The 14,971-nt window shown below is 34.1% G+C and overlaps 1 protein-coding gene across 21 annotated transcripts in view; it reads left to right on the top strand.

The window, feature by feature from the left end:
- FAM135A (family with sequence similarity 135 member A) overlaps positions 1-14,971 on the top strand; it is a 134,106-nt gene that overhangs the window by 45,537 nt on the left and 73,598 nt on the right. For 8 of the 21 annotated variants that reach the window (XM_074037701.1, XM_015449236.4, XM_015449245.4 and 5 more), the window contains 6 exons: positions 873-1,012; positions 1,126-1,196; positions 2,646-2,819; positions 6,385-6,511; positions 7,802-7,955; positions 12,300-12,377. In XM_074037701.1, the coding sequence (XP_073893802.1) occupies positions 873-1,012; positions 1,126-1,196; positions 2,646-2,819; positions 6,385-6,511; positions 7,802-7,955; positions 12,300-12,377 (744 nt within the window). The remainder of the gene's footprint in view (positions 1-872; positions 1,013-1,125; positions 1,197-2,645; positions 2,820-6,384; positions 6,512-7,801; positions 7,956-12,299; positions 12,378-14,971) is intronic. The other 13 variants (XM_045391098.3, XM_074037697.1, XM_005552602.5 and 10 more) reach the window with 5 other exon arrangements.

The following is a 14,971-nucleotide window of genomic DNA, read 5'->3' as shown; positions in this document are numbered from 1 at the left end:
TTATAGCAAAAGGATTCAAATCAGAACCTGTATAGGGTTGATCTGAGAACTTCCCAGATGTGAAGCTTCCGTTGTTTTTTCCCCGTTAAGCCAGCACGCATTAACTTCCCTCCTCTCGAACATCCAGTATGTGATGATATGCAGAGTATTGCCAACCAGAGAAGCTCACCCAAACTTCAATGTTCAGAATTTTTATTAATATTTCCTTGTGTAGGCATGACTGATTGAATCATTGCCCATGTCACTCAGTCTTTAACTCTTCTCCCCTCTCTGGATTTTGAGGTTACATCACTTGGCTCAAAGCTCAACTCTCTAATCACATGGCTGGTCTTAGTGATGTGGCCAGCCCCATCACTAAAGGGCTATCTCTTTAGCATATGAGATATGCTAAAGATATGTGGCCATCTCTTTAGCATAAACTAGGGGCCACCAAGGATTTAGAGGCTACTTCTCAGAAACTGGAGACAAAGGCCAGCCAAATTCTTCATTCCAAGTATTTAGAGCTGAACTCCTAGCAACCAGGACAAAGGCCAACCAAATTCTTTACTATTCAGCTATGGAAAACTAAATTGCTTTCTTAAATGTGGTATACAGATCAGTTGTTAACCTCTAAAATTTCTACTTTGATATTTCCTCATTTATCTTTCAGATTAAGATGTCATGCAGTAATTTTACAATGGTTATAATGTACTTATTTATTTTCTAATCATAGAAATAAGTAAACTTTCAGAAATGTTCCAATACTGCAGTATAAATTGATAATGACACTGTAGTAATATAATCAAACATATAGTATTTTAAAGTACAAGTATTAATTTGCTTGTCTTATATTTTACTTTTTACCTGTCAATTACATATCTTATCTGTTTTAGGTATGACTTTAGCCTTTCCAGCCTCAGTTCATGATTCTCTAATTTGCAGTAAAACATTTCAAATTTTGTACAAAAATGAAGAGGTTGTTTTAAATGATGTTATGATCTTCAAAGTAAAAATGTTATTGGATGAAAGAAAGGTAAACATCTCTTCATATTAATTTATATAAATATTTTTTGTAATGCCTCAAGGTGTTATTTCTAACTTTCTATAAAGATTCAAAAAGTATCTCATAGTGTAATTTCTTTTCAGATTGAAGAAACCCTTGAGGAAATGAATTTTCTGTTATCCTTGGATCTACACTTCACAGATGGAGATTATTCGTAAGTAGCTAATCAAACAATTAAAAAACCTTTAGGCACTTATGACTGTTATTTGCTATTATTAGATTACCCATTTTCTTCTTAAAATTCATCCTATTGCTATCTTGTCTTGAACTGCATGTGTTTTCTGGGGAAACTTCATGAAAATGGTTAGGCCAGCTCTATTTTGCCCTTGCCAAATCCATGATCTCCAGATAACAAAACCAGACAAGTTAAAGAAATATGGAACAATTTTTCCTGGCTCCTAGAAATTGCACTGTTAATACCACTACCATGAGGCATTTAAATGTAATTGAACTCTTTTCCACTCTATCACTGGCTAATCTTTCCTGATGGCATCAGTTATGCTTTCTTTAGGTAGGACTTTGTTGATATTCTGAGAGTTATCAAGACTGATGACACATACTTGACAGTTGTTGTAGTTCATTTCTAGAACCCTTGAGGAAGTTTTAGGATTGGCTACCTCCAACTTGCCCACACACCTGGACATGCAGTCATATGTTTTAGGGACAAATTTTGCTTGTGTTCATTTAAAATAAGAGTCAGAGGTTCACTTAACAATTTTATTTATGCAGGTTTTTTCCCCCGTCTCAAATGTAGTTTTAGCAATAATTTTCAAAAATGATATATAAATTCAGACTGCATGTGGGATAAGTAACTAAAAAGTCACATTACTAAAAGGCCTACTTTAGATGTCCTTTTCACTATCATGAGAAAAAAGTTTTTTTATATGGTAGCTACTGTTCCTCTGTAATACTTGTTCATTACAAAGAATTTCATAAGGGTTTATTGGTTTTTTTTTTTTTTAACCAAGTCAGAATTCTTTAAGTGGAATAAGCTGAAATGAATTGGTAGTTCATTACCTATAGATAGTTACAATGTATGGATGGAATTTGTTTAAGTATAATTGGATGTCATTTTCATGGCATTGTTTCACATTTTTAGTATGTATAAATCTAATGACATACTAAATACCTACAGTAAGATATGTTTTACTTTTTAAAATAAGCAATAGCCTGTTTGTTTTTGAGCAGCACTTAATAAAATTTTGTAGAGTAAAAATAATTTGAAATATCTTTTGGGGTTTATTATAATAGCATGTGACCTATGTTGTACTGCAGTCTCGTAATAACAGTATTCTCTATGGGGTAAAATTTTCTTTAAGATGAGATTAACTCGTGAAGTATCAAAAAGGATTCATTTTATAGGGATATTGGTGAAAAAATAGTTCATATTATGGACTGATAGGAAACAATAGGTGGGATCTGATTATTTTCTCAATTGGTATGTTTCATACTGCTTTCTAATGCAAATTTGATGCTTTAAAAATTACTTTAATTCAAAATTTTAAAAAAGTAAGTAAATGGTTTTTATAGTTTCAACTACTCTATAATATATTGGCCTTTACTAAATATTTCATACTTACATGCTAATTGTTCCTTTTTACAGGGCAGATGATCTGAATGCCTTGCAACTAATAAGTAGCCGAACACTGAAGCTGCACTTTAGCCCCCATAGAGGCCTTCATCATCATGTTAATGTTATGTTTGATTATTTCCACCTTTCTGTTGTGTCTGTTACAGTTCATGCATCATTGGTTGCACTACACCAGCCACTAATAAGGTAAATTTGACTAATATTTTTGTATTAAGCCATTCTTACACTGTAGTAAAGAAATACCTGAGACTGAGCAATTTATAAAGAAAAGAGTTTAATTGGGTCATGGTTCTTCAGGCTATACAGGAAGAATGATGCTGGCATCTGCTTAACTTCTGGGGAGGCCTCAGGAAACTTACAATCATGGCAGAAATCAAAAGCGGAGCAGGCATCTCACATGGCTGGAGCAGGAGCACAAGAGTCAGGGGAGTTGCTACATGCTTTTAAATGACTAGATCTCATGAGAACTCACTCACTATCATGAGGACAGTACCAAGAGGAATGGTACTAAACCATTCATGAGAAATCTGTCGCCCTGGTCCAGTCCCCTCCCACCAGGCCCCATTACAACATTGAGGATTACAATTCAACATGAGAGCCTTCTTAATGTAGCGTTTTTTATTTTTATAGTGAAAACATGTAATTTCTAAAGATAACTGAAATAATAAGGACTTTAAAAATTATTATCAAATTCAAGAGTATGAGAACATTGGCTTGATAACTTTTTTATTACAGAAGTATGAAGCCATCTTTGTCAATCCCAAATAAATTAACAAAGAAAAAATACAATCTGGAAATAACCACACAACATTGTTTATTCTGTACCTATGTTTTGTGCGATGTTATACTATAATTACTCTGGAAAAGTATGTGAATTTTTTCTTATTTTTTCTTTGCCTCTTATCCAGATAGACTAATTTTATCTTCTTAACTGTACATTATACAGTAATTCTTGCTTTCCAAGTTACTAACCAATTTTACGAATTTTTACTCAGCCTTTTAAAACTATATCATGTACCATTAGTTCAAAGGTATATAATATTCTGTATCATAATAAATGCATTGAGATAATTATTTTTTTCTGTTCATTTCCATGGGTAGACAGATTTCTTTCGTTAATGTAAAAATACAATGCAAGGTCTTCAGTTTTTACATCATCCTTGTAGTATGGGCAGCAGATGGATGCTTCAAATCAGTAAATTATATGAAAGTCTCCAAATTTATTTGATTTCTAAACTGTCTGCAATTTCCGATGCACATCTGATTCTGACAATTGATATTAGGGAGGATGCTTAAGGGATATGATGGTAAGCTGATTTATCAGAAAACTAAGTAGATCATTTTGCAAAATTACCCTCAGAATTTCTGGAAGCCCAACACAATTTAACATATTGACCACAGGTAATAACCTCCTATGGCATATCTTTACATTGTTTTAAAAACTAATTGAAAGCTTCTTTCATTCTGTTGCTCTCTCATCTCTTACATGTAGATCACCTTGACCTAGTTCCTTTTAGAGCACCAGGCCAGGAAGACATATATTTCACCTGATGACTTGTTTTGCCTTCTTTATTCTATGGAAAGATCTATAACTGGTAGTTTTGCTGTCTTTTTCTTACTTCCTAGGCCTTTGAGAGGTTGTGCTAAGTTATTATAGCTTTTATAAACAGGAAGGTGTTTTTTATTACATACATAATTTTATTATAAGCTTAAAAATTTTTTGGAAGATTTTCTGAAATAGAAAATATGAATGAAATTTTTCTAACAAAGTATGTTTTTTGGAAATATAACTTTTAAATAACATACAGTATTGCTTTTATATGATTATGTGTTTGGTTTTTAATGCTAAATGTTTATCTGTTTATAAAATATATTACTCTATTTTTCTAAATCTCTTCTTTTTGAAGTTTTAAGAAGAATCTCTAATTAAACTCTTTTAACTATTTCTTTTTAAGACTTACCAAGATTATCTTCATAAAACTAGCTGTGTTTCTCTCCTGAAAAATGCACAAACAATTCATAGGAGGTTAGCTTAGGTTATTAATGTTGCTTTTTAAGGCCCTAATTAAACAGAGTAGATATTCACATCACCATCATAGTGAGTTAAATATGTGCTGCTTCTTGCAATGCGGCAATTTTTGCCATAGACTAATAGGAGAAAGGGGCAGCTCATCTCCTAGAGACCATTTACTGGAAGAACAAATTTTTGGCTCAGAATCAGAAGCCAAGAGGATTAACTGTTGGCTCTGGTTAGTGACTAGAAAAGAAAACAATATGCCCGTAACAGCTGAGGTTGCTGTTCTTTACCTAGCTGCCATGGGCCCTTATATCTAACTCTCTCTTGCTGCTAGAACTTCGCTATAAAAGCAGCAGCATCTTTACCAGCCTTTCTGTACCTATGAATGAAAGGTCGGAAAAGGAAAGCAAGGAAAGGGGAAGGGGAAGCTTTTTGCTGGTGGTGTGCTGGTAAAGGGGTCATATCTGAGGGTAACATTTCCTACTCTATATTCTTCAACAGGTTTTTCCTGAAGTTTTATTATTGGTGGGGTTTTTTTAATCCTCCAAAAATTGAAAATTTTTAAATTTATAACATCTTTTAAATTTTTATTTTTATTTAAAACAATTTTTATGGTCAACCCAATCTACAGACATTATATCAGTTACTTAAAGTAAGTGGCTTAGAATTTCTTTCTTTGCTTGTTTTTTATTTGAACTATTTCTTATATTTGAATTTTTTAAGTACAACTTTTATAACAGTTCTGAAAAACACATTATAGCAAGTGGAATTTACCACTTATTTGAGACTCCCTTCTTTGCTGGGATATAGACATTTTACTTTTGCAAAGCAAATGGATTTTACAAACAAAACCTGCACTCTGCTTATGGCAACATTGTTTTTCTTTTATGTGTTTTCCCTTTTGCCAAACTGTCAAACAGTTCAAATGCTTTGTCCTACTTTATCTCAAATATAGTTGTGTGTGACTTTTCAACATTCTAACAGAAATATGCTTCTTCCTCTATGGAATATAAATGTTAATACTAACAGAAGTAATTCATATAATATGTGATTGATGGTGCCTTGAAGCTGGAGGCTGGAGGATTGCTTGAGACCAGGAGTTTGAGACCAGCCTGAGCAACATAGCAAGACTTCACCTCTACAAAAAATAAAAATTAGCCAAGCATGGTGGCACATGACTGTAGTTCCAGCTGCTAGAGACTTGAATAATAAAAATTATTTTAATAGAGCTCATAGCCTTTTAGTAAAGAGAATAAAGGGAAAGAAACTTATTTTTGAGAAATAGAGGCATCAGGTAGATTTAGTAATTTTTGTGTTTCTACATTTACATGGGAGCTCTTTATTTCTGTAAATAGCGTTCATATTTGATTAAGTGTTAACATTGTAAATTTGGTAACCATTTCCGACTTTAGGATTTCCAAATTCAAGCTTGGCTTTCATTTGTTGTTTAGCCACTCTAGATCCCACCATGTTTTGTCTTTGATGTTCTTTGAGACTTCCAGAAGTCTAATTATAGCAAGCAATGTCAAACATCTAGCCCTAGTTTTTTAATATTCATTTTGTTTTTTCATGATTATTCAAATTATTTTTTACAATTACTTTAGGAATACTTTAGAACTCATAAACTTGCAAAACCCTTGCTCTTCTATTCCTATAAGATTTTCCTTTGTAAATATTTAACTTACATTCAAATAGACTCTTATGACAGTAATAATATAATACTTCTTCCTCCAGCTTTCCTCGCCCTGTGAAGACAACTTGGTTAAATAGAAATGCACCAGCACAAAACAAAGATTCCGTGATTCCTACTCTTGAAAGTGTGGTCTTTGGTATTAACTACACAAAACAGTTATCACCAGATGTAAGAACTGAATATGTTTATAAATCTTTTCCGTATTTTAAAAGAAGTGTTTTTAACTATTTTATCTATGAATGATGTTTTCCTTTTTTTAATTATTTGAGCTCAGCAACTTATAGATCTAATTAAATGTGATCTTAAAATATTGTTTGGTTTTAATTGTCTATTATGAAAACGTGATACTTCAAAATGTTACCAGATTTAGTGGATAGACGTCTTTGACAGCCTGTGCCCTTTAACTTGTTACTATTACCCCTTGGTCCTTTAACAGAACTGGTAGAAGTATTCCAAAGGAGTCTTTAAAGAACAATTGCTGGCCGGGCGCGGTGGCTCAAGCCTGTAATCCCAGCACTTTGGGAGGCCGAGACGGGCGGATCATGAGGTCAGGAGATCGAGACCATCCTGGCTAACACGGTGAAACCCCGTCTCTACTAAAAATACAAAAAACTAGCCGGGCGAGGTGGCGGGCGCCTGTAGTCCCAGCTACTGGGGAGGCTGAGGCAGGAGAATGGCCTAAACCCGGGAGGCGGAGCTTGCAGTGAGCTGAGATCCGGCCACTGCACTCCAGCCCGGGCTACAAAGCAAGACTCCGTCTCAAAAAAAAAAAAAAAAAAAAAAAAAATTGCCAGAGCCGAGACCCAGGGTAGAGTAGCGCAGGCCAGGCGTGGTGGCTCACACCTGTAATCCCAACACTTTGGGAGGCTTAGCATGGAGGATTGCTTGAGGCCAAGAGTTTGATGCCAGCCTGAGCAACATAGCAAGACCCCACCTCTACAAAAAATAATGGAAAATAATGGTGGCACGTGCTTGTAGTCCCAACTGCTAGGGAGCCTGAGGCAGGTGAATCACTTGCGCACAGAAGGTTGAGGCTGCAGTAAGCTGCAGTCATGTCACTTCACTCGAGCCTGGGTGACAAACTGAGACCCTGTATCTAAAAAAAAGAAATTAAAAAAAGAAAGAGTAATGGAAGTACAGCTATTATTATAAAAGAAATGGGGACATACTATAAAAGCTGAGTGTGCTTCAGTCTAAATGTAATATAAATAACATGCTATCAAAAATAATAATTTAATCTACTTGTTATAAAAATCCACTGTAACTGAAATTACTAGGGCCACATTTCATGCTTAAATTTATTGTTTGAACAACTCTCAAATATTACCAAATTTTTTTTATGTATGAGAATAAATTTAGTTGACAGATGGTTAAGTATTTTTTCTTTATTTTTGCAAGTTTCAAATATAACATTTTGTATTACTGACACTCTGTATCCTACATCTGTTTCTTGTTTAGGGTTGTAGCTTCATCATTGCAGACTCCTTCCTACATCATGCCTATCGTTTTCATTATACACTTTGTGCCACTTTGCTGCTAGCCTTCAAGGGATTGCACAGCTACTTCATTACGGTAACAGAAGAGATTCCCTCTTGTCAGAAACTAGAACTGGGTATGTTAAAAGTAGCGAGACCTATCCTACGGTTCAAATCATTCTCTTCATTCTTATATTGCTAGCTACCAGCTTTGCCATAGTTTTTCTATACTAAAACTACAGTGTTTGTGTGCTTCACTTTACTTCTCTCTCAATTCCATCTTTTTCTACCTTGATAATCACTTTTTGCAGTTTAAAAATGTTTTTCAGAATGCTAAAAAATAGCTTCTTCATGCTAAATTTGAAACGAGTCTTTTAAAAAAAACATGTCAATATACTGTTCCTCTTAAAATATAACCTAAAAACATGCTAGAAAGCAAATGTAATTATCTGCAGAATCATAGGAAGGTAAATTAAATCCATACTTCCAAATATTTTACAGTCTAATCAGATTGTAGGTATTTAGGGCATTTTTGTTTACATTTGATTTTATAATAGTTATCTCAGATCTCAAATTCCTTTCATATTGTTTTAGGGAATAACAACATTACTTACTTTTTTAACATTTTAAAAATCATTTAAATTGCTTTAAAAAATCAAGCTTCGGGTTGTATCCAAAAGTGTAGTACCTGTATATATTTGTAGTACATAATAAAAAATCATATTGCCTTGATTTTGTATACCATTTGTAGTTTGCAAAATGCTTTTACGTATATTATTTCACAGAAGATAAATTATTGGGATTGGCAAAATAAGTTCTTATTCAGACTTTTTATGTCAGTTTTATTAGCTTTTATTTTCAAATATTGGCTAATAGCTTATAGAAATATATTTTAATCTTTTTAGAATATATTGTTTTATAATTATGTTTTTTAATAAATCATAAATTACCTTTTAAAATGTACAGAATCAGTATTCTTTCTTTATTCCTTTGTTCCTCAAGGATTTCAGTCTTTTAACAATACTAGTGCACTCCCTAAAGTAGTCACTGTTACTGAACATAGTTCTTGGGTTTGAGACTAATCAGACTACTTTAAAAATTGTGTTGGATTACACAGGAATTGCAAGAAAGTGTAAGAATTTCTACCCCACTTAAATTCAGCTGTAAGAAAATGCTGGCTATTGTGCCACTAACAGCAACTATTCCAGTTTAATTAATTGATTAAGTCCATTATTCAGTCAGTTCAGCTCACACTTTCTTGACTAGACATAGATATCACTAAATTGACTGTTTAGAATTCTTGATTCAGTAATCCTAATGGTTTCATAAATAAGCAATAGGAAAATACATTTGTTCTTTTTTGACCATGTATTCATTCTCAAAACAAAAATGGTAGTATGGAAAAGATAATCTTCTGATCATTATTCTCTGAAACAGTCTCTATTTTCCTTGCTACTTTATGTTCTTAGAATTCCTGTTTCCCTTAGGAAAATTCTATAGACAGCTACTACCTCAAATGTAAATTTTTAAAAATGTTCTCTTTTGAAAATGAAAGAATCAGCTGGGCGCGGTGGCTCACGCCTGTAATCCCAGCACTTTGGGAGGCCGAGACTGGCGGATCACGAGGTCAGGAGATCGAGACCATCCTGGCTAACACGGTGAAACCCCGTCTCTACCAAAAATACAAAAAATTAGCCAGGCATGGTGGTGGGCGCCTGTAGTCCCAGCTACTGGGGAGGCTGAGGCAGGAGAATGGTGTGAACTCAGGAGGTGGAGCTTGCAGTGAGCCAAGATCGCACCACTGCACTCCAGCCTGGGCGACACAGCAAGACTCCGTCTCAAAAAAAAAAAAAAAAAAAGAAAATGAATCATTTATAGAATAGAGCTAATTTAGGCTATCAGTTATCCTTAATGGAAAATTATGTTTCAAATATCTTTAGTGGTGGTTTGGAAATCAAAAACATTTTTGTAGAATAATTATATTACAAATTTTAGTTAGATTTAATGACCAGACCACAAAACTATTATACTAGCATATTAATGAAGGACAATATCATGTGCCTGAAAAATAGTGTTATGAAAAGTAGTGATGTAAAGCTTAAAATCCATGTGTAATGTCATTTCTACAAAAAAAAAAAAAAAAAGTGTTAATAGTTTTGATGTGGAATGCTACAGTAGATTCAGGAAGGCATTATCTTATGTTCAAGAGTGCACATATGGAACCATTTCTGTCACTTACTTACTTTGGGCCTACAAACACAAAGTGGTTTCCATTCACATGGTAAAGAGATTGAAGGGAATCAGATATGGTACATGTGCCAGGAATCAAAGGTGAGATTATCCAAAAGACAAAGGGTGTAAAGGATCTCTAGGAACAATACTTCTTAACGGTGTACTTCCCTTGGGCTTTTAATGAGCACCTCCTGTGTCAGTTACTGTGCTAGGTGCTGAGGAAAGAATAGGTCCCTGCCTTTAAAGAACTTTGACTTCTCCTCTTCCCTCTTCTCTCACAGCAACAGTAGTAAGAAATCAGCTTAGCATTGGGATGGGAAGGAGAAATTCACCCAGCAAAATGGGGCTTCTTGGGGTTTTAATATATGAGATGGGCTTATAAATACCTGTATAAGGAAGATGTCCATCTGCATATAATATTAAAGTAGATTTAACATGTAATATTTACAAATGAAAAACATACGAACCACATTTTAACTTAGAAAAAAATCCTCTTTAAAAGGAAGTATGTTTATTGGTAAAATTTATAATTAGTAATTAAATAAAAATGTTTCTTCCTTTAAAGGCAAATATTTATTTCAAATAGCTTAGACCAGCAGTCCCCAACCTTTTTGGCACCAGGGACCAGTTTCCTGGAAGACAATTTTTCCACGGATTGGGGGAAGGGATTGTTTCGGGATGAAACTATTCCACCTCAGATCATGAGGCATTAGTTCAGTTCTCATAAGGAACATGCAACCTAGAGTCCTCACATGCACAGTTCGCAATAGCGTTCATGCTCCTATGAGAATCTAATGCCGCTGCAGAGCTTAGGAAGTAGTGCTTGCTCGCCTGCCGCTTACCTCCTGCTGTGCAGCCTGGTTCCTAACAGGCCACAAACGAGTACCAGTCCACAGCCTGGGTGTTGGGGAGCCCTGGCTTAGACGGTGTTAGCAATTATTATTAATTTATCAGTCTAACTTCAGCATGATCATGTATTCATAAGATTTTCAACTTTTTTCTGGTGAGGATGGCTTTTATGTCATGTATGTTACTTTGGGCTTAGAGATGTAATATAGGAGGTATCATAATAAAGTGCCCTTATATTTAATTTCAGAAGTTAATTACAAAATGATTGTCAACTTTATTCCAAATTATTTGCTTAAAATATTTTATCAGAAAATAAAATTCTAAAGCAAACCCAGACTTCAGTTTTAAATTAGTATATGATAGAAATAAAATTACTAGTACCTTACACATAGATTTACTTAAAACATTTCTTGAATGAATGAATGAAATAGCACAATACAGTTTTCATTTTTACTTGAAAAAGTGTAGGCATCAACGCTTAACAGTTTTCTAGGGATTTTTAAAATCAAGATTCATCTTCAATAAATATTGGTAATATATTGTGGTGTTCTTAAACTTTACGGTTTATATTTTCCTTTCTCTTTATTGTGAATTTTAGTTTATTCTTGACTGCATCTTGTAAGAAAACATCTAAAAATACTATTAACTATTAAAAATAAGAGTATTTGTTACATATTCTAAACTATCAATGTCTTTTATTTTTATTCTAGCAAAATAAAATTGTGAACACTAATATATTTCTATAATGTACTGTTGACCAAACACCACTATATTCACCAGTTTTAATAAGTGGATACAGAGTAGTTCTTGATTAAAGAATATTTCCCTTTTTACCACTTTCATTGAGTTTTCAAATAAGCATATATTTAAACTTATTAAACTTTACTATGCTTTGAAAACTTTTCTAAAATATGTTCCCTCTTTTAAAATAATGCTTGAGTTCCTTTCTGCTTTTTTGCCTTTCTCTTTTCTCCTAGATGAATGATGTACATTTTCTGATGACATATAATTAAATATTGGTTTGGTGCAAGGAGCTCTTACTGAACATGAGAGTCAGGAGTTCTGGAATTAGGTTTGGGCAAGTCACATAGCCTATCTGAACCCCAGTATCTACACTTGTAACAGCAGGGAGTTAACTCTGAGATCCCTGCCAACCTAAAATTCTGAGTCTAATAAATTAAAACATATTGGATTATGAAATGTTGAGCGACACATGCATTTAAATTAAAAAACCAAAAATATATACTCGAATGTACATCATTTGTAATTTTGATAAGCTAATTAACTAACTGCACTATCAGATAAACACTAAGTCTATTATTAACAAGCTGGAAAATTCTAGTAAGTTTTGTTATAAAAGGAGTATAGTAACTAGTGCTGTGTGCAATCCTTATGACTAGCCAAGGCCAACATGCAGCTCCTATATGAGCGTCTTCTCAGAAGAAAACAGCCACGAACACAGAAAGACAACCATCTAGGTACGTTTACAAATAGCTTAAGTAAATGATCCCTTTTAATTAATTAGTATGAAATTTTGCTTTAAATTAGCATCAGATTTCATAAATATATATTTAATAATATAGTATGTTTCCACCATTCTGAAGAACTTACCTTTAAAATCAGTTTGGTTTGTAGATAAATTTTGGTTAATTTCCTAATTTGTAATATTGAAGTTTTTACTTAAGTCTGGAAATGGTAAATGCAAAACTCTGGCTTTTTTCATGTGTTTTTTAAAGTTTCTATGAAGAGTACTTTTTCAAAACCATGATTATTACTACAATTTGTTGGTTTAATGACATTGCCTTAAATTTGCTGTTATTTTATCTTTGGCTAGGCCTAGTGATAATGAAATGTGTTTTAAAACAAAACCAGGCAGGGTATGGTGACTCACTCCTGTAATCCCAGCAGTTCGGGAGGCCGAGGTGGGCGGATCACGTGAGGTCAGAAGTTCGAGACTAGCCTGACCAACGTGATGAAACCCCATCTCTACTAAAAATACAAAATTAGCCAGGTTTGGTGGTGCATGTCTGTAATCCCAGCTACTCGGAGGCTGAGGCAGGAGAATTGCTTAAACCTGGGCGGTAGAGGTTGCAGTGAGCCGAGATTGTGCCATTTCACTCCAGCCTGGGCCACAAAACCAAAACTCCACCTCAAAAAATACTAAACCTAGTTTTCTGCACTGCAGAAATAGAAACGAGATGGGAGGCTGAGGCAGGAGAATTGCTTGAACCCAGAAGGTGAAGGTTGCAGTGAGCCAAGATCATGCTCCTGCACTCCAGCCTGAGCAACAGAGTGAGACTCAATCTCAAAAAAAAAAAAAGGCCGGGCGCGGTGGCTCAAGCCTGTAATCCCAGCACTTTGGGAGGCCGAGACTGGCGGATCACGAGGTCAGGAGATCGAGACCATCCTGGCTAACACGGTGAAACCTCGTCTCTACTAAAAAATACAAAAAACTAGCCGGGCGAGGTGGCGGGCGCCTGTAGTCCCAGCTACTCGGGAGGCTGAGGCAGGAGAATGGCGTGAACCTGGGAGGCGGAGCTTGCAGTGAGCTGAGATCTGGCCACTGCACTCCAGCCTAGGCGACAGAGCGAGACTCCGTCTCAAAAAAAAAAAAAAAAAAAAAAAGGAATAGAGAAGAGAAATGTCCTATCAGGATCTGGGTTGTGTCGTTATTTTTTGGTTTTTTGGGTTTTTGGGTTTTTTTTTTTTTCCAGTCAATTTTCACTTATTTTTTGTTATTCTACATTTAAAAAGCAAAATAACATCAAATCACCACTATCTGGATATGTTGTACATGGTAAAGGAAATGTTCTGATCTCATTATTTTATTATACATTTTCATATATAAGTTAGACTTTTCTTGAATAGCAATAATAATTTATTATCTATAAGTATATTAAAAGTTTTCACTTTGTGTTCAATAAACCATCACAATTACTTTTTTAAAAGATTGTGAAAAGCTGTAGGAATCAAAGAGTGAAATAAAATCAGTATTTATTTCTCAATTTTCAGAGGTATGAACTGAAGGAAGTTAAAAAGCCAAAATCTTTCTCAACATTTCTCAGGTGAAAACTAACTCAGAAATATTTGAGTTATGTTAATTTTCACTAAGACTGTTAAGAGAAACTGATTTTTCTGGTGAGGAAGGAAAAAGAATAGTTGAAAATTTATTGTCATTCTTTTTGGAACATAGTATTCTCATATAAAGTTACTGTAAAATTAAGGAATGCATAGTATGAAATTATGGCCATTTATGACATTTTAGCATTTTTTAAGCAATTCAAATATACTTCTAATTTAAACTATTTTATTGCCAGCCTATCAGTTTACATGTGAGCATTCTGAATAATTTTATAGAATGCAGGTTAGTGTAAAAAGATCTATTAAAAAAAAAATGGGCCAGATCTTGGTTGGGTAGAAAAATACTTGATTCAAAACTAAAACACTTTTGTTGAGATATCTTTTATCCTTAAACCTAACATCATATTGCCATTGTCTGAGCTGTGTTATAAATATTTGTTGAATGAATGGATAGATTTAGAAAATAAGTAATAGATATATGTACCCTTTGGCCTAGTATCCCCACTTCTGTTCACCTGTATCATAGAAATAACATACTAGCTAGTATGTAAAGATATAGCTACAAGCATGTTTATTTCAGTATTGTTCTTAGCGGCAAAACAGTATAAACAAAGATCAATGCCCATTATTTGGACAAAGAGTGGAATACAGAATAAATCATGATGCACCTGCATCAAAGAATATTGTGTAGTCATCTTAAAACATGCTTTAGTGCTAGGTACCAGAATACTGTGGGGTAATGCTGAGAGAAAAAAAGCAAGATGCAAAAAAGTGTGCAAAATACAATCCTATTTTTACAAAACAGTGACTCCAAAACTCATATGTGTATATGTATATTATATTTGAAAAATATGGGAGGATATGCTCTAGACTGTAACCTTGGATTAGTAATAGGAGCCAAGCCCCCCCCAAAATATATTATGATAATCACATCTATATATTTCTGTAGAATTGTATAAATGGGTATATACAGTATACCCTTGAATAACAC

This window comes from Macaca fascicularis, chromosome 4 (assembly GCF_037993035.2).
Source record: "Macaca fascicularis isolate 582-1 chromosome 4, T2T-MFA8v1.1".
NCBI lineage: Eukaryota > Metazoa > Chordata > Mammalia > Primates > Cercopithecidae > Macaca > Macaca fascicularis.
The sequence above is the reverse complement of the archived record's forward strand: the minus strand, read 5'-3'. Positions and strand labels throughout refer to the sequence as shown.